The sequence below is a fragment of the Leuresthes tenuis genome, unplaced genomic scaffold (assembly GCF_036924035.1).
Source record: "Leuresthes tenuis unplaced genomic scaffold, fLeuTen1.0.hap1 SCAF_9, whole genome shotgun sequence".
In the NCBI taxonomy this organism is placed as follows: domain Eukaryota; kingdom Metazoa; phylum Chordata; class Actinopteri; order Atheriniformes; family Atherinopsidae; genus Leuresthes; species Leuresthes tenuis.
In genome coordinates this window covers 16557728-16578514 of record NW_027325363.1, presented here as the reverse complement: position 1 = coordinate 16578514, position 20787 = coordinate 16557728, and the positions used below count along the sequence as shown (strand labels likewise).

Below are 20787 nucleotides of genomic sequence, written 5' to 3'. Positions count from 1 at the left end.
GGAATGCTAAAGGTGGGGGGAGCTCTGAGGGAGGAGAGGTGGAAAGTTGCAACTTCAGGGCAATGTGCACCACATGCTAGGGGAAGGAATGCATGTGTCTTTGTAGGAGAGTTAAAAAGCAAATGAAAAGAAGAGAAGAGGAGGAGGAGGAGGAGGAGGAGGAGGAAAGACGTGCAGTGGGAGGGATCTCTTATCCAAGGCTGCAGCGTGGCCGCGTGTCTGAATGAAAGAGCCTCTCTCTCACACTTTTTTCTGCTGTTTGTATGGCTTTTAGCCATTGTAGGAATTGAGCACGTCCAGGGATAGCACAGGAAGAGTCTCAAGGTGACTTCAGTCTGGAAGTAAATATTTTGCAGAGACCTTGGATGTGAAGGTGGAATTTCTAATTTCAAAGGGTTTTTTGGAAAAAAGAGAAAAATTTGTCCTTTTTTCCATGATGCTCTTGGTTTTTTCTTGGATTTTCTGAAACAGATCTTATTGTTGACACACTGGGACGTAAAGAGCCTTGAGTTCCATAACAGGAGGATTTCTCTCATTCAGGGATTTGAGTTGTGATCCACAGGTGTTTGTGCAGATGTAAACAAGAGCGGGACTGACTTGGACTGCACTGCGGATGTCTTCCTGATCTAAAGGATTCACTGGATCTGAATCAGCTTTTGCAACATTTCATCTATATTTGCACACAATGGAGTCAGTGTTACGTATGTTTTGTGAGCCGATGATGTAACCCTGAGCATTTTGAAGGTCTGGTGTCAACTTGCAGGCAGGTGTGATGCTGTGTGTGTGTGTTTGATGCACAAATTCACACTTCTAGAGACAAGCACATATAGAAAAGACTGTAAAGACCAGGACTTCCCAAAAAAAAAACCCCAGAAAGCTGTCCAAACTGTTGCAAAAATTCTAACCATAGGTGTCATATGTGTGCCTCATAGATGCTGGTGGAGGTTGGTGGATTATCTCATACAATCCATTTTTGTTTATTCCAATAGTGGGTCAAAAGATAAGCTATCCTGAACCAAAGGCAGCAACTTTGCACCATGACATTACAAACCTGTAATTTGGTCCACCGGTACATCGTGCGACACACCCTCTCCCCTCACCTACTTCCCCTCTTCCTGCTTTTGCTCCTCCGAGCCCAGTGGGGGAGCTGTCACCCTCAGTGCTTGGATTACAAGCCTCCATTTGAGCCTCAGCAGCCACTGGTCTTCTGTAAAGAGTATACCAAGTTTGGATGCTGTGATCTGGAAAAGGATGAAGAGATATCAATCAGGTTTTACACTATTATGGACAACTTTGACCATTCAGGTTTCACAGCCTGTAGCAGGTACATACGCAGCATCCTCTGCCAGGTAAGCAAACAATCACTCTCTGCCTGTTTTAGTTATTTCATGTGCCTTTGTGGTCACTTTGGGTCTCTTACTGATCCCTTTGCAACTGTGGTCTTCAAGTCATTGCTAATCGACCGTTCTCTGCATGTCATTTTAACAGTCACTACAAACAGTGTGAGCCTTAGGGCCAGAATTTCCATCCAGTGATGTTTTCCATAGGAGTTCAAGATTCTGTTATTCTTGATTAGGGCGCATTTACATTTTTCCATCTGAAATCTGATCATAAACATGGTTTTGATTTTTGAAATAGTTTATTACACTAATGTTTGAAATACAAGCACAATGCAGATATTCTGATCAATTTATTTCAATTCAAGAGTCTTTACCATTGGTCTGTTTGGTCAGGTTGTATAAATACCATTTACAGTATATTTTGTTTGTGACTAAATACTCAATACATCAGAACCTGTAGCGTGATGGCTACATAAAGAGGACTGCAGTTTAGATTTACAAAACGAGTATTTAATGGTATTGATTCGATGAGTTGTTTAGAACTACTGTCGATGCAAGAAAGTAAACTTCTTTCCTCAAGACTAAAGTACAGAATGAACCAAGGGTACGATCGAAAAAAACATCCTAATCTAAACAGCCAAAAAAAAAAACATGCTTAAGTGTTTAAACTTCACAGCAAGAGTAAACCACACCTCATCCATAATGCATATCTAAAATCCTATTTCCATGATCCATCCATTCACACAACATATATGATATTCTGCCACGTTTGCGGCCAGCATTCGGCAGAAAGATCATCCAGTCACAGTGGTGGAACCAAATCTAAACCCTGAGTAAACCCATGAGTATGAAAACAAACTTTTGAAAAGTAGCAGTGTTTTAAAAATGTAGCCAATAGAAACATAAATAAGTCCTGTCACTGAGCCCAAGACATAAGGAAGCCGCAATGTCTCACACAGTTTAAGCCTAAAAACTAATAATAATTTCCTCTCTAATGCACTCTTTGTCAGGGAATATTATGTCATTTAATGGGTTTTTCTATTTCAGTTTGTTTTAGTTTCTTTTTTGAGTTCTTTAATCATAAACAGAGCCCGGTACGGAAGTCCAGCCTCTCCATCACTGGAATGAGCTTTGAAGCCAGTCCCACTTGCTGATTACATAATTAGGTGCTGACTTTGCAGCCCAGACATTAACTACTTGCAGCTCTTGAGCGCGAATTGAATGATAGGTGCAGCGCAAATTTGCCGTGGCCTGTTTACTTGAGAAAAAAAACTGCCGAAGCCAAAGATAAACAGGGTGAGAGCAGCACCATAAATGATTCTTCCACCTTTAATTTAACCACAAGCCTTTTCGTCAGTTGGATACATTATGTGCTATTTAAAGGCAATGAGAAATAGCCAAATCTTAAAATGTAGGTTTCTGTTATTCTGGTAATTATAGCTCAAGGAGGTTCTTTCCAAGCTGGGAATTGTGTGTAATGACATTGCTATGGTTCACGACTTATTGCTGTTGGTTAAGTTTGACTGCTGGCTGAATTCATAACAATGTAAATGTGTTAAGTTGAGAAATGGCGGTTTTGAACGTTCCACGAAGAGCATAATTATAGTTGAAAGAAAAACAAACCAACAGTATTTCTAAGAAAGATTTTTCTAAAAGTTAAGGATGTATGTGTACACACGCATTTACACGGATGGGCATATTTTTACACATCATTTTTTTTGTTTTTATTTTTCTTACCTAGAATTAGACAAAGCACTGATCGCTGCGATGTGTACGTCTCCTTTCCTTTCCTATGAATGGTTATATTTTCACAAACCCTTCGCTTAAACAATTAAAGAGGAACCAACTCCTGTCTTGTGGTTTCCAGCTCCCAGGTTGGTTGTTTGAGATAAAAGAGACCCTGTGGTGGTCAAGTTACCCCACTGCCAGGGTACTTACGCTGAGTAAAGCCACCACACTGAGGCCCTCTGTGAGCTTCCTGGCACTGATACCAATCACGCCATGAGACAGGCAGTCAGATATAAAGAGAAAGAGACAGGCAGGATGGGAAACATTTAAGAGTGTGTTTGAGTGCGCGTTTGTCACAGAGACAGGAGGGAGACTGTGATCGTAACAGGCCGAACAAACAACCATTTCCGCTTCTGGCCAAGCAGCACAGGACGTATCAAGTTCCTGCAAGAGAGGGGCTGAGAGAGGAGGTAAAAAAGCAAGAGAGCGAGATTAGAAGGTTTTTGTAAATACAGTGAACATAACATCAAGCATAACAAACAAGCTGAGAGACTTTATGTTAAGAAAATTAAATCAACCTCATGAAGACAGAACAACAGATTGAAGGGACAGATGAATGTTAAGTAGTCTTAGCTGTGTAATAAAGTGTGAGTATGTGTGTGTTTGTATACACGGGTGCCTGGTAATGATTGACATAAAAGAGAAAACTTGAAGAGATACAAAATTAGAAGAGGTTCGAGGCCCCCTCCAAACAAATAGATTTAGAAATTTTAAATTATTGACTAACGGGGAATTCCTTCGTTGTTTACATGCCATTTCATTCGGTCTGTGGGTGTGTGTGTGTATGTATGTCAAAAATGAAGATATTGCTCATCACTGACCTGCCTTTTGACGTTAGCTTTGTTTAAATATGCCATAATAATCTACAAAACAATTAAGAGAATACAATATAATATATCAAAATAGTAAAGCCCCATGCCAGAAAAAAGTAAAATAAAATATGATAGGCTCTCTGCAGAAGTGATGCTAGGTGAAAATCTGCAATATAGCATTTTCTTAAACTGCTATGCAATTTTCAAGTGTTGAGTTGTTTGAGATGGTGGAAAAAAAACTTTGAAGCAATCGTTGGCTTAGCATGCAGGTCAGGGCACATTCGGATTGTCATAACAGAGTGGTCTGATGGTTGTCTGCTGCAGATAAGACACTGAGTAGAGTGCTGTACTCATAACTCAACCTCACAGAAAAGGTTGAACATCCCTATAACACAGACTTAGTCTCTTCTTAACTAACTGAAAAAACTACAAGCACTTTTCATTTTTTTAATGTCTGTTTGCACAGACAAGCAATCTTTGTATCTATTCAGCATTTGATTATGGGAATGATTTACATCGGACCAAATTGTATGAAAATGTTGCTGCAAAAGAACTCCCCATCTTTTGTCTCCCTTTCTGAGGGTCCAGTCCTGAGCCAGCTGTTTGCCTTTGACTTTTGTCTCTCTCAAATGACAAAGCACTGGGGAGTTACACATAAAGACAAATTAACTGGTCAGTGTTGACACAAATTATAGTTGTCAGAACTGTCTGTTAGGGAGCATCTGTTTGCAGTTACATGTTTAACCCACCCTGTGATAAAGGAGCCAAATTCAGGCTGTCTCAACAACAAAGGGTGGTGATTAAGCTTCAGTGGGTCAAACAAGAGAAGTAAGGACACAGTGTGTGTCTAACGTAGACGATACATATCAGTAAATGTCTCCCACTGTGCTAAAAAACCAAAGCAAAACCCTTGTCATTTTGCACAATAAGGACGACAAATTAGAATGTAGGCGATCAAGCTTCCATCTACAAACTTTGATCTGCTGCCATCAACAGTTCCAGCAGCTCAGACTGAACCCAGCTTTTGTTTGGACGGTAGAGCTGAAATTGTTTTAAAGAAAGGTTCAACAGTGCTTCACATTACATTTCGTGCAAATATATATATGTATATATAGCTGTTTTGACATGGAATCTCGATACTAATGAACAACAACTATTTGATTTGCAAATTGATTGTTTGCAGCTGAACTCAAGTGAAGACTACTAAGAAGCAGGCTGATAAAGAACAAAATATCTTTTTTTTTTAAAAAACAAACGGACCAAAGCACCGCAGTGGAGAAAAATAGCAGGGAGGTCAAGCAGGGGACCAGATCAGGTATAAAACAGGTGGCGATAAGAGGACACTGGCAAAGATTACAGAGAGCAGGGAGGTATAAATACACAGAGGGACAATCAACCAATGGAATGTAGGTGAGGAGTAATTAACAAACAGAGCACAGGTGTGGAGTAAAATGAAAAAAAGCATAATTAACAGGAATACTCAAAGGGGAAAAGATTTCAAAATCAAACAGGGAGTAAACCGAAGTCAAGATAAAGTACATGAGGATCCAAAACCAAAAAGAAAGTTAAGACAAAAAGAAAGAAAACAATAAAATCATGCTAAAAGCAAAGATGATGACTAGATGTAACGCCATTTTCACACAAGAAAGTCTGATTTAAGATGTTTTTCTTACATGTATTCGATCCAGTTAGATTTGGTTTCACATTGCAGCTATCCAATCGCATCACAGAACTATGTTCTACTATCACACTATCCCACTATGAGATGGATGGCTTCGGCCGCCTGTGGCTGACGCTAAAGCAGCGGAAACTGTAATGTAAAAAGACACATACAGTCAAGTTGACCAGTGTTCACGAAAGCAAGTTAGCTCACAACAGGAGAGCAATGCTTTTTTCATTTCCTCCTTCCGAATATGAACAAAGCACGTGTCCCAGAGAGTAAAAAGAACCCAGTTTGAAAAAATATCACCCTGACCTGTAGTACTTCTCTTCTAGTTACAGTACTGGAAAGCTGCTGTATTTGGTGTCCATCTGTAGAAAAAAAGAGGCTGGAAATAAAAATCAGACGCATCGCATCCTCTTTAGATCCTTTCTGAAAACTTTTGCAAGTTTACACGTTGCACAGCTCTGATGGCCCTTTACTCGGTCAGGCTTTGAAACTAAGAATGGAACATCCTTAAAACTCTCTGTTATTATCCAACGTGCAATAATATGTTCTGCACTATTTGTGCACCCTGCTGAAAATAACAACCAACTTTTACTACTTTTATAGTTAATGATTTAAAAGTAGTTTCATCTTTATTTTTTTTCCATCTGGTAGACGTAAATATATGTGTCTTCATTTCTTGCACTGTAAAAAGGGACCATCCAATCTCGTGGCACTGTGCAATGATGGTAAAGGCTTTTGCATCTGTATTCTTCTTTTTTTTCTCATTGGTATTTTTTTCTACGTCGTCTTTTCATTTTTTTTCATATCGTCAGAGCTTATTTCAGAGAAGAGCTTGCTTTCCATCATTACAAAAGTAAGTACCAGCTCTCATACACTTATGGTGACAGTTGCTGTTGACAATTAAAATATGCGAGTCATAGAAAGACTTGCACAGAATGACAGCATCAAGTCACATGAATAGGCAGTTCTTTAGAGACAAAACCCACTTTTGATTTGATTTCTTTTGGCTTTTTTACATACTATATGCTGTTTGTTGTTTGAGTTTTGCTCTGGTGATGATCTGGCACTCGGGGAAAGTGCCCCAGTCAACCACACGATGGTTTGAGTGTTGTGACTCCCCGTGCCTGCAGCTCGCCATTTTTGGGTGTGGAGACTGTGGTTGTGACTTAATAACTGAGTGGACCTGCCTTGGATCCATTTATACTTTGCTGTTTATAACCGAGGCTTGACCAGTTAAAGTGAGGCAGGCTGTGGCAGTATTCATGTGCAAATCCATCTTCTGTTTATGTGCTTCATACATGTCCTCGTGTATAAACCTCTGAGATAAACACATCAGCTTCAGAAAAAAAAAAAGTTGGATACTTTCAAAAATTACCTGTAAGAAGAATTAATTTGATGATACACTTTGCCTACTTTTTCCACAAATGCATGAATCACAGTTTATTTTCCTTTTCAGGAGTGTTCACCATATGCTGCCCACCTGTACGATGCTGAGGATGCCAACACACCTATGAGAATTCTGCCTGGGCTGTGCAGGGATTATTGCTCTAACTACTGGCTGCATTGCCGGTACACACTCAGCCTCCTCCTGGAGGACTTGGGGAACCCACAGCAGTTTGCTAACCTGACTTATCAAATAGAGGAAGATCACAGAAGATTCTGTGACTTTCTGGAGCTTAAGGACAAACAGTATTGCTACCCTAACGTCTTGACAAATGCAGGTATGTTTTCACCAGAGAGATGATACAAGAGGCTACAGATAGTGGAAATTACCTGTTGTAAACCATTTACCCACTTACAAGGCTCCCATCTGGTAGTGACAAAGCTCACAACATACAATTTTTTAGGAGTTAAATAACCTATGCTGGATAAAAGACAGACCTCACATTTCCACAACCATTTATCATAAGAGGCTCAAAGTGAAACCTAACTGTCAGCTTTACTGACAAGGCAGAGGTGAAAACCATGGAATCAGTAAAAGTAGCAGGCAAGTGTTTGGCAGAGGCAAAATCCAAGAGCACAGCTGATCAAAAATCCAGGAGCAAACTGAGGTCATACACAGACAAGGGATTACTGAAACCAGGGGTTGTACCAGGTATACAAGGTGAGTATTGACTGATAACAAACAGGTGTGCAATGGAGTCCATGAAACATTTAGAACACCAGAACATTTAGCCAGCCTGGTGTCACCACATTGGCTCAATTTTCTAATCGGGATCCTACAGAACATGTTTTATTTACACCCTCTGTGAGCAGGGTTTAACTTTGAGCAAGTCCAACATTGGTATGTGCTACCATGTTCCTAATGACCAAATAGCATAAAAATGCCCAACTCATTATATTAAAGTTTATAATAAAATTCATCATCTGGAAGCCATACATGTCTGTAAAACCTTTCTGTCGACTCACCCAGTAAGATATTCTACTGTATGAAGAAAAGGTTTGACTGCTCACAAAATGCATTCATCTGTTCATTCAATCAATGAGCCTGGTTTATTATACAGAGAGTGAAGTTTTCACGTGGCCAAAAACATGGCACTGTGCGCTGTCATGATAAGTTATGAGGACTTTGCTTTTTTTTTAATTAAATGTAAATGAGTTTTAGTAGAACAGGTGCATTTTTTTTAAATCATAAATAATTTACATGTGATTCGATTATAACCATACCCTTAAACCCCCCTTTCTTAATGTGATTAGTATTATTAATCAGTATCTTTAAATAGGTTTTTTTCTGTCCTCTTCCTCCAGAACTAAATGCTAACTTGGGCTTGGTACGTGAAGATCCCAAAGGCTGCCTGGAGCTGTGCCTGCAGGAAGTTGCCAATGGTCTCCGTAACCCTGTTGCTATGATCCATGCAGATGATGGAAGTCATCGCTTCTTTGTCGCAGAGCAGCTGGGTTATGTTTGGGTGTATTTGGCCAACGGCTCCCGAATTGACCGTCCTTTTCTAAACCTCACCCAGGCGGTCCTTACTTCGCCGTGGGCCGGAGACGAGAGGGGATTCCTCTGCATAGCCCTCCATCCGAGGTCCAAACATCCATTATTGTACCAGTTCTTTGTTAGGGTTATGTTCAGAACTCGTAGTGTCTTTTTTGCACTCTTCAATGAGAAGTACAACCTGGGCATTAACATAGAGCATTTCCTCTGTTATTAGGTTCACCACAGTCAGAAAAGCCTATGTATACTATTCTGTGTCAGTAAAGAAGGAAGAGAGAATACGAATCAGCGAGTTCACACTCTCGCCACAAGATGATAACCAACTAGACCATTCGTCTGAGAGGTAAATACTCAGATATGTGCAGACATAGTGTTGATGCATGACTCAAATTACACAGGTACGTTAATCCTCTTCATGTGTCTGTAGAACCATCCTGGAAGTAGCAGAGCCAGCTTCTAATCATAACGGAGGACAGCTGCTTTTTGGCCTTGATGGGTATCTGTACATCTTCATTGGAGATGGTGGGCGAGCTGGGGACCCATTTGGAAAATTTGGCAATTCACAGAACAAGTCAGTACGATTGAACTAATCCACTTTTAATTTTGGTTGCACATTGAATGACTGAGTAGTTAACTCCTCTTGAAGTACATTTTCAGGTGTCTGTGCCTGGACTGATGAAAGTAATGTTTAAATGTCCGCGACACAGACATGTCTTTACCTGAGTCAGAGTGATTTTCCAGCAAAGACCATTTTCAAAACTTATAGCTGTATGAACACAGAAAGAGGAAATAATAAACTTTATTTGAACGTTACAGATGTTGATATGATATGTAAAATGGCAGTTAAATGGCATGATGACGTGTTTACGCCAAGAGCTGCGCACTCAAGCACAAACGATTAATTTGAAGGGACCACAGGGCTTCATATGCCTTTTCCTGTGTTTCTAAACATTGTCACTCACCACTAAAACCAGATGGTCTTTACACTCTAATGAATGTAATGCAGTGTAACGGTGACACATAACTGTTGTTTTTCATCTCCATTTAATCAACCCACAATGGTTTGAACGTTAATTACAGCTGAAGGGGGTATAAAAGCGCAAATATCTCTGTTCATCTGCGGTTTACGCATCTCTCAATGTTGCAGTAATGTCAAACGCGGTAGTTATATGTCGGTAATTGTGCAGCTGGCAAGTACATTGACAAACACCTGTTTGCAAACTGTAACAAGTATTTTTGCTGTAGAATTGAAAGATACGCAATTTTAAGAGCCATAGGGGAGACTGAAAGTAAGATGGCTGAAACAGAAAATAGGACACTGAAATGAGAGAATAATCAGTTGCTGGGGATGCTCGACTAATTAGAAATATTCTGCAAAGCAATCCCTGACTGGCTGCCGGATAATTGCTTAAGTACTATATCCCCACTGTGGTCGCTTTGGGGTTAAAGTATCCCCCTCAGAGCTTCAATTCGCTCCCGGTTCCTGTGGTAAAAATGGAGGAGGCTGATGAAAGAACCCTACGAAAGACTGCATCCTGGAAATGGCTCCTTTAAGCAAAATGCACTTGTGATATTTACTTCAGCAACAAAGCAAAGTAACTCTTAGCCACCTTTCATCTTAAGTTTAAAGTTTTGAAGTTGTTTGATACTGTTTTTGTTTGCCTTGGCAACCATGGTTCATGTGAAATATTGACACAATTTTTCTTTGTGGACATGCTGTAATAGCCATCCTGGGAATGAGGAATGACACACGCTGCCAAGTCTAATATTGACACTACACGTTGTGGGCCACCACACACTGGTATGTGGAGGGGAGCGGGAGAGAGGCAGACAGGCTGAGTGTGGAGGAGAGAGGGTGCTGAGTGGGGATGGGAAGTAGCTATATGGAAAAGGGGCCTCATTTACAAGGGAGCAAGAAAGTGTGAAGTGAATGGGACGCCGTTAGAAAGAAGAAAAAAAGTTGCTCTTTCTGAATCAACTGGGATTTTGCTCAGATTTTTGTGCAAAGAGAATAAAAAGGGATTGAATGGACAGTAACGAAAGCAAGGTTATCAGAAATAGTCAGTTCATTTAAGGCAGGTTTTAGGGAGAGTGATTTTTTTCAGGAAATTCATAAAACCGAGAACATCCAAGGACAGGAAAGATGGGAAAGAGAAAAGATAAAGGAAAAGAGGATTATAGGACGATGGCACAGAAGGTTCACGGAAATGATTCAGGTCAAACTTTCCTTTTTAAGTTCAGTTCACTCAGCCTCAGCTGGGCCACCAGTTCCCTCAGTCTTTTTTTTTTCAGTTTGCTGTGCTCTTTGTGTTGAACAGGTCAACGCTTCTCGGCAAGGCGCTGCGTATCGATGTCGACAACAATGATTACGCTGCCCCATACAGCATTCCCCCAGACAACCCATTCATCAGGGAAAAGGAGGCGCGGCCAGGTGAACCCCTTAAATGATCTGACATGTGTCCAATAGTTTGATCAAGTTTGTCAACGTTAAAGATGAAGTGACTGGTTGTACATTTACTGTAGACTTTACATTAGATTTCATAAGGTCCTCACATGGATGACTGAGGGACTGTCTTCTTTCACTGTGCTCATTCCAGAAAGGCTCATACTTTGGCTTCCTCCATGCAGTTTCTGTAATTCAATCACCGAAAGGGTATATTATTCCTGTCCTCTTCCTTTCTTTCTACTCAGAGATTTATGCTTACGGAGTTCGCAACATGTGGCGTTGTTCCATTGACCGCGGTGATCCTGCTACAGGCGCAGGCAGAGGCAGGATGTTTTGTGGTGACGTGGGCCAGAACAAATACGAAGAAGTGGACCTCATCGTCAAAGGTGGGATCATTTTAGCTTTGAGCAACATTTCACTTTCATAAAGGATTTTACTGTTTTTTCTTTTATTTTTGTTTGAATATCTCTTTGTTTATTATCTACGGAATAAACGTCTCATCTTAAAACCTTTAGCGACTGATTTTAATTGAATATATATCGGATGCTCCATTTCATATGATAATTTTTCTCAAATATCATCCAGACATTGAATCAGAGATCACAGTTTAATCCCTATCTGCTCCCGAATCATAAAGGTGGATATTAGGTTCTGTAGAGTTCTGAAGAGAACATTAAAGAAACATCAAATTGTAGCATTTGAAGCAAAATCCTTGTTCCCAGTCAGTGTGACTGTGTGAGTCCGGATGTATGTTCATAGTATACTGTATATACTGCATTACAAAGCTTCGTGAGTGGTTTTACTGTGTGATCACAATCATTTAAAGGAGGCAACTATGGATGGAGGGCCAAAGAAGGCTTCAGCTGCTACGACCGCAAACTCTGTCAAAACTCATCTCTAGGTGAGTCAACACTATGGGTTGTTAAGAGATCATAGAATTAATCAAATATTTACAAAGTGGGACACAAAGTATCCTCTCCAGAGTTTTTTTTTTTTCCAATCTGAAATCTTTGCAGTAGAGTGTAAGTCACCGTTTTAACACAACCGATGATCTTATTGATCTTTTTTTTTGCATTCTGTAATGCATACTTACTGTTTTTATAAATAGAAGACTCTAAACTGTGGGTTAATTCTGTGTCCATGCCTCTTCAGATGACATTCTGCCCATCTTTGCCTACCCTCACAAGCTGGGGAAGTCGGTCACTGGAGGATACATCTACAGAGGCTGTCAGATGCCCAACCTCAACGGACTCTACATCTTCGGGGATTTCATGAGCGGGTCTCTGTCAGAATTTTTCAACCAATATAAAAAAAAAAAAGTGCTTAGACAGAATTTTTTCCCCCATCACTGCAACGATTCAAAGACCCCATTGCAGAAACTGCAACAATGACGCTGCATACAGAGAAAACAGTTTGCGTGACTGGCAATTGCATTAACAGCGCCCTTAATGCATTGCATTAAGTGTACAAGAAATGTTTATTCATGTAAGTATTCATGCGATTATTTGCGCTTATGTCCATATATGTATGTGCAACTCTTTCTTTTTAGACGTTTGATGTCTCTAAGGGAGGATGCAGAAACGGGAGAATGGCAGTACAATGAGATCTGTATGGGAAGAGACAAGACCTGCAGATTTCCCAAACTCATCGACAGTTATTATAGATACATTATCTCTTTTGCTGAGGATGAAGCAGGTAATCACTGTTTGTGTGTCTGTCCATTTGTTTGCCACTTCTACAAAGAATCCCTTAACTTTTTGTAGAAGTATAGAGATATCTGAGCAAGAATGTGTGCAGTCCCTGCAGACTACACATTGTATACTGCTTTCTGTATGAATAACAGCCTTTCCACATTACTTTTTATCAAACTGTCTGATCTTTACTGTAAGACAACTTCCCTGTTTGTTATTGTATTTTTGTAACTCATTTAACTTTTTTCCTCTCTTTCCTACATCTCTGTTCTCCCATTTTACTCTTTTTCACCATCCCTTCTCTATAATCTTGGTGTCGCTCCCACCTGCTGTGAATGCGAATATCCATCCTCTCTCCCTGCTGTTAACCATCTTCTCATCTCCATCTCTTTCCTTTTGTTTCTGCCTGCCACTCTCTTTCCCTCTTCCCTCTGTAAACTTTTCTAGGTGAATTGTATTTCTTAGCCACGGGAACTCCGAGTGCCACAGCCAGAGCAGGAGTCATCTATAAGATAGTGGATACTTCCAGGTAGCAAATCACTTCAGCAACAACACTTTCATTACACCTCACTGTGTTCAGAGCTTAGGTCTAACCAAATGTGCAAAGCTACAAAAATACATTGTCAGGAGTCTCGGAAAGAGAAATGGAAGTGAAATACGTCAGTCCACTTTTTCAACGAGCTTAAAGATAACGAACCAGATAAGGAACATCCATAGGATTATACGTATACCCAAAGTGGGCTCGTAGCAAACTCTTCCAATGGACAGATGAGAGCCCTTTCATAGCTCCCAGCTTCAACCTGAGGCAGTACTGAGGCCCTCCAGAGGGTTTAGGGGAAAACCCTGAAAATGTATAAGTTATTTGTTCACGCCGCCGGTACTGTTTATACAATTCAAAATATTAAAAAATTAAATCTGGTTTAAAGGTGAAACAATTTAAAACCCAGTGTACTTTTTCCAATCAAAGAAATGTAACCAAACAATTTCACTTGTAAAAAGTTTTTTTGTATCTTCTGAATAAAGGTTAAATATTTTTAAACCTTATATATGTACTACCATAAAAAATAAATCAGATCGACTCTTTTTGTTTCTGAGACAGACCGCTCCACAAGCTGATGAGGCGTTCAAAGTTAGATTTCACTTTTGGTCTTTGTTTCATTTCTCTTGGACTGAGGTTCTGCTGCTGTAGTGTGACACCCAGTGGTTTATATTGGTTCATACTGCACCCTGATGGAAAGCACATGTTTAATTTTCCACTGTGGTCCTAAAGTTTCAACTTACAGTGGAAGATTATGTGTTCTCTATGAAAAAGGGTGAACCCAAAGGTGTGATAGGTGTTACTCTTGATGATTTTAATCAGTAATCAGGTGAAGTAGACAAGAAATATAATGATTTTGACGTGCTTCTGTTTCCAACAACAACAAAACTAACATTGCATTATGATAATGAGTAAGCTTCCTTTCAGAAATCTAAACGAGCCATCTAATTTTGTTAGCGATGGATGTGTAATTTTTTTTTCTCTCTCTTGACCACACAGACGAGCGCCGCCAGGAAAATGCAACTTTAAGCCTTTACCTGTTAAGATAAAGGGAAAACTGATTCATTTCCACCCCAGAGAGGGTAAGAGATTCTGTTTTTGTTCCTCTTCAGTCAAACATTACACTCCCGTTCAACTCTGATATGTGCAGGATTTTTGTCAGTTTGCCCAAAGTGATGCACTTTGTATGCGTGTTTTTAAAGGCAAAATTTTATTTCAAGCTCTAACTGTCCGAGTAGAGTCATTACGTAGATTTGGGGAAAACATACTTAAAAATCTACTTAAAGTCTGGTCTCTTCCACTCACTTTGAATAAGTGAGAGCGTTCAGACCTTTGACCTCCACTGTGAACGTGTTAGGACTCATTTTTTAATCCTATGAGGAATAATTTCAGGTTGTGATTTTGTGCTAAAATTGGTCAACTGCATGATCAAAAGTACTGCACAGGATATTTAATTTGCAGTATTCATGTACCTTGTTATCTTGGACTTAGTGCATACCTTGCAACTCTTTCTATAAGGTTTTTACATATGAGGAATGTCTTTTGAAATTTGGATTCCAAACTTGTCTATATAGTCACCTAATCCGGCAAATTCTTGCAGCAAGATATTATAATTTGCCTTCTATCATATATGAATGCCTAAAATGACTTTTAGCACAGTTCAAATGCATTGAAGTCTTTCCTTTCTTGCTTGCAGAGTTTGTAATCGACAAGAAACCGACCACCACACCTGTTCCCACGACCACCATTGCAACAACCCCCAAAAGACCATCAATAAGAAGACCAATAATAATAATAAAACCACCGATGCCAACAAGAAAAACAGCACGAAAAATGCCACCACCAACCCCAGCAACGACGACGACAACCAGAAAAGCAACAGGAAAGACGACGCTACCTGCAACAAGTCCAGCCATTAAAGCAACAATAAAAACAACCTCAGCCACAACAGTAAAACCAACAACTGTCCAGATGGGCATGGGAAATCCCGCCACAACTGCATCCACTGGTAGGCTTACTGGTGCACCCGTTAATCATGCTAGCTCTACTGATTACCCAAAGTCCTACCCGACTGTCAGTCCGACCTCTAAACCGTCTGTTAGGACTAACATCAAACCCACACATAAACCAGAGCACACCCTGATACGGGGAGAGGCCACCAGCATCAACACAGGTGATTTAGGTTTTTTCATTCTATTTTTGCTTCACATTTTGATACCTTAAAGACTAAAGTAACAGTTGCTAACTCCTGCATGATTTTAAGATTGAGATTATTTTCAATTTACTTTCAAGAGCTGATTAGTTTAGTTTAGCCTTTTTTTTTAATAATTTCTAAAGACCCTGATTAAACAAGACAGCTATGGCAATGACAGCTGCTGTCTTATACAGGACTCAGTCGCTTCAAATGTCAGCTAACAATTGTTAGTTATGTATCAAATTTATATGAAACATGGATTCATTTTTTAAACATGGATAACATATTTATAATAATGGATAATATTTTTTGAAACTGAGTCTAAGATGATAAATGTGCCTTTTGAAAGATATTCTTCCTATATTTGAGTTAATAAGGCCTCATTTATGCTCCATTTCAGCAGATATGGTATCTTAGTTAAAACGCAATAAGAGTTTCATTCAGTAGGCAGCAGATATGAAAAAAGAGATTAAGGCAATATTGTTACTTGTGACAGAAACAAATTTATCTCAAATTATTCTATTGTTGTTTTAATCGTAAAAAAAAAAGCTGAAAATTGGCAAACAATACAAATCTGAACAAAGATATGACCTGATACAATCTGTTCAGCCTTTGCACTTTCTCTGTACAGTAAGGGGGAAAAAAAGTAATTCCGGGGATGAGACATTAAATATTTGTAAGATTAAATGTTAATTTAAAAACAAAAAAAAAACTACATTGTTTTAATTTTAAATTATTTCCAGTAGTGTTCATTGTTTAAACTTCTGTTCTTGTTTTTAATTTGTAAGTGCGCCACTTTAGATATAAACTTAACCGTTTGCACAACCTCTTTTTTCGAACTCAGGTATACAGGAAATGACTAACGTGGCCTTCGGTCCCTGCCTAACGTGTTATTCTTTGGCTGGTAAAAATGTCTGATAAAGCCTGATTAATGGTGCTGATTTATGTGACAAGTATTTGCACTACTTTAATTTAAATCAGGAGCTTTGACGTTATTTATTTTGAATAAATTTTTCTGCATCAGCTTCAGTTTGGACATTCATCCTTGTGTGTCTTGTGTCCATGTCCTTCCTTTTCACTTCTTCGTGATAACATTGCTTAAAGCTCTGTCAAGCACATTTAAATGATCATCTTGGTATATAAGTTAAAACAATAGTTTTTTGGGATTTGCATTATTCTTATCTCGCTAAGAGCTAAGAGGATCAGTGTCAGTGTTCTGTTGTCTGATCAGTATAGGACATGGAAGCAAATTCCCTCCCGACAGGATTCCCTGATTTGAGACTGCCTTTTTCAACGTTTAAAGTTTTAAATGTGCACGAGTAACGTTTTAAAAGGGTGTATTTTAATCCAAACCATGATCTTTGTCTACTGTCACATTTCCACATATGTTTCAATTTGAATGTGAATTAGCCAGCAGTCTATTTTTCCTTTAGGAATCTCTTAAATCTTTGATATGTGTGAGAAACTCTGCTTTTTGTTTTTCCACTCTGGAATTAGCCTTGAGTACATTGAAAAGTTTAAACTACTTCTGTAGATTTCAGTGAGATCACACAGTATACCTTGAAACTGGATAAATAAATCAGTGAACAGGCTGTAGAACCACTGCCTTGAAAGTGAAACTGTTCACAAGGTGCTAAATACATCATCATGTAAAAAAACACTTATCTGCATTGAAGTATTATTGGCTTTCAAATTATCGGATCTGTGTAACATACAGAGACCGTGCATAGTGGTACAACCGCATTACTTGCATCTTTGCTTGTATTATAAATCTTGTTTCATCACTGTAATTCCATGTGCACATTGGATAAAACTGATCATTCGTGTCTTGTGCACTTTCCATTAAGTTTCCATCTCTCTGAAAATAAATGCATTTCCTCACATTGGCCACAAGAGGGACTAGTTTATCAATTACACAGGACAAAAACAAAACATGGAAATGAGGCGTAACCCTAACCAAGTGCTTTGGTTTTTAAATCTTGATAGATGTGAAATGAGAGGCAAGTTGGAAAAGCAATGGTCTCACACAGGACTCCCATGGGGAAATCAGAATTGTAGTTTACAGGATAACAGTCCCATTACCTAAACAACCACCTAATTCAAACTTTGTGGCTAGGTAATGTCTAGGTGGTGTCAAATATTACCAGTGCCTGTGCATCACGGAACAGATGCAAAGGACACCATGTACACATCTAAGAGACTATCTCTGGTAGAAACTGCTGTTTAAAAATGGGTTGGTGAAATCTAGCTAGCAACCACTTAGCTTTGTTTAAAATAATAAATAGGGTAAATAAAAGACTAGTGTAGTTCATAGTTTGTGGTTTGTATCACAAAGAGATTTTTTTCCCATAGATATAGTCAAGTTAACTTTCTCAGACCTCACAGCAGACTGGCTCTTTGCTGAAAGTAGCATCATATTAATCTTGCAGATGTGGCATTGACCACAAAACAAATATGAGAAATTTGCGGAATTTCATACAATTGTTCTAAAACAAAACAGGTTAGCACATGATGCAATTAATATTCAAATAAAGAGGGTAATTCTTTCTCTTCCTCAGGTTATCGTGCCACCGTTCTGACTGCAGCCTTCTCTAGGACTGCAACCCTCTCTAGGACTGCTCAAACTCCAACCGTCACTACACCTTCACCAAGAAGATTTGGGAGACCCCTTCAGAACCCCACTGGTACTACCTCTCAACCTTTGAAATCGCCACAGCCTTCTCCATCCACAACAATTCTGAGAGAGTCTCAAGTTGCTTTGATCTCGACACCATATCCCAAACATCCAGGAAAGTCAACCACAACATGGGCACCATATTCAGTCCAGAAGCCCCCTGTTTCAACTACCAAGAGAACACCTGTCAGCACCACTCTGCCAAAAACACGGGAAGGGAAGCTATGGCCTGGGGAGAAGCTGGAAAGTGCAAGGGAGGGTAACCAGGTGTACAAGGGGCCCAGAGGTAGGGGTCGGGGATACAAGAGAAGAAGAGGAGGGAGAAGGCTGCGGGATGGCTCAGTGCGACTTGTAAGTGCCAACAATTTATCAGATCGAGGCAGAGTGGAAATCTTCATCCGAGGGGAGTGGGGGACGGTGTGCGATGACCTTTTTACCAGAAAAGCTGGTACGGTCGTGTGTCGACAGCTCGGCTTTACAACTGCACTGGAAGTGAAGAAGAGGGCTGAGTTGGGGGAGGCCAACAGCAACGTTAAGATCCTGCTGGATGATGTGGAGTGTGAGGGTGGGGAAAGATCACTGCTGAACTGCAAGAGGTCTCAGGTGGGGGAACACAACTGCTCACATGGGGAAGATGTGGGCGTTATCTGTGGTTAGCAACAAAGAAGAAGTAGGAGGTTTTAAGTGGTGTCACACAAATGAAGTTACCAGCCTGGTCTCCTGGAAAATAAGCAGCTGTTTAACATTTCTGGAAACCAGAAATGTGCAATGTGCCCATTCCATTTATTGGTATTTCACAGTTTTTACAGGTATACATGCAGTGTCTACATTCCTTATTTCTCTGTGACTTGGCTGGTTCTTAAAGCCAAACCGTACGCATTTTTTTCCCTCACATAAATCAGGTATTTTAGTCCTAATCTTTACCAGTTTTTTCATTTCCGAATCATAACCAGTCGTATTATTTTCTAAATGTTCTCTAAACTTAAGTGGTTAAGTTGTGTACATGAAATGAAAGAAAAGTTTATAAATTGGGGTGGAGTAACAGGATTTACCACATGTTACAACAGTAATATAAAAAGGAAGATAAGTGGAAAAGAACAATTTCCTGCTTGAGTGTTTGATAAAACAGCAAAATGATAAAACTACCATGATAACTGAATCTAATGATTTTAGTTTAAAACCAATCTGGTTAAGGTCAGAAAGAAACAAACAGATCCATTCACCCTTTTCCTGGATTGCTGCTGCTGAGTCTCTTTCCCTCGGCAACAAAACAACACAAAATGTGCGTGACACACCAATAACATGTGCCACTGAAATATAAGAATTTGAATTTTTGCAGCATAGCAAAAAAATAGATCAATGAATGAAATTAAAAATAATTAAAAAGATAAAATTCCTATGTAGACAACGAAAACATATTTGTGGACACCAGAAACATGACACAGTAACATATTTTCCTGGTGACCGGTTTGAAGTTACAGGAATATTAAAAAACAAGCAAAGACTAACAGACCTAATGAAGGTACAAAATAATGTTATATTATCTTTGTCTTTGTTGGTAAACCTTAAAATTTCCATCATTTATGTTCCTGTTTGCCCGTTTCACATCCAGAAACAGCTCTTTGGTCCCTACAGCTCACGTTCACAATGACAGCAGGCAAGAGGTGTGAAACGAAAGCAGGCCTGTCACTGGCTTTTTCTGGTTCAGGGGCTAAGTCTGCTGTTAAAAAAAACTACCAGTCGCTTACAAGAACACCAACATTGTGTTCCCTTAGTAACTTGCCTAAATTGTAAGAAACTGATGGAGCTATAATTCTACACATAATACCAGAATCCACAGAATTTTTTTTTGCTAATGCTCATTCTCTCACGAATGTACAGTGAAGGGCCTGATCCGATCAGAATTTCACATGATGGTTGGAAGAGAATCAAATAGTGTAATCGTACCAAGGCTAAGTTGATCTCATGAAGGCAAAACACAACCCTGTGAGAAGGCATGCATTTTGTATTGTATAATTTTATCAGATTAATTCTCTAAAGCTTTTGAATGTAGTTAGGAAAAGGGAAAATGCTGGACATTCCGTACAGTGAATTAAATAAAAAATGTTTCCAATTCTTCTTGCTTAAAATGGTTTGATGGCACAGGGTGTCTGTGATATGAATAAAGTTGAATGCAAAATTACTTTCCTCTGATTCTCTGTTATTCTTTGCCTATATATATATATATATATATATAATCTAATGAGCCACAAAAATGATGACACACTGGAACAAACAGTTCTTTCTTTTCCCTTTTGTCTCTCCCTCACGCCATGGTCTCGCAGGCTCAGTTCTTCCAGTTATGTCGCTCTATACTGTTAATTTTGTTTCTCACAACAGGAAGTATGTGACAGCAGGAGAATGTGATTAGGTTTTCACCAACCAGTACAAGCCGACTGTCGTAAGTTTCAGACTTACTGTGTCAGTAACGTGTTACCCATGCGCTCTACAGACCTAATCGCACATTATGTGATCAAATAGAAAGGAACAAACAGTAAGAATTGTTCTGGGTTCAACACGCTTGTTCAAAGCCCTAATATTCTATCAATGCTCACATAGAAATAAAGGCAATCTAAATGTAAGTGTCTGTGAGACACACAGTTCTGCTGATTCAGCTGTTCTGCAACAACTTGATGCCTGCAGCAGAATGTGTTTTGA

General features: G+C 39.4%; 1 protein-coding gene across 2 annotated transcripts; it reads left to right on the top strand.

The window, feature by feature from the left end:
* Positions 1-216: 216 nt before the first annotated feature.
* LOC140314394 (HHIP-like protein 1) lies at positions 217-19525 on the top strand. Of its 2 annotated transcripts, none has more exons than XM_072392559.1 (14): positions 217-1349; positions 7066-7330; positions 8358-8637; positions 8765-8890; positions 8975-9118; positions 10866-10978; positions 11239-11379; positions 11820-11894; positions 12146-12272; positions 12543-12688; positions 13132-13213; positions 14222-14304; positions 14919-15230; positions 17975-19525. In XM_072392559.1, the coding sequence occupies exons 1-14, from the start codon at positions 1038-1040 to the stop codon at positions 18745-18747; spliced, it is 2979 nt and encodes a 992-aa protein (XP_072248660.1). In that variant the 5' UTR covers positions 217-1037; the 3' UTR covers positions 18748-19525. The 2 variants fall into 2 exon arrangements, with proteins under 2 accessions (XP_072248660.1, XP_072248661.1); XM_072392560.1 differs by having other exon boundaries at positions 14919-15299; positions 17951-19525.
* The last annotated feature ends 1262 nt before the right edge of the window (positions 19526-20787 follow it).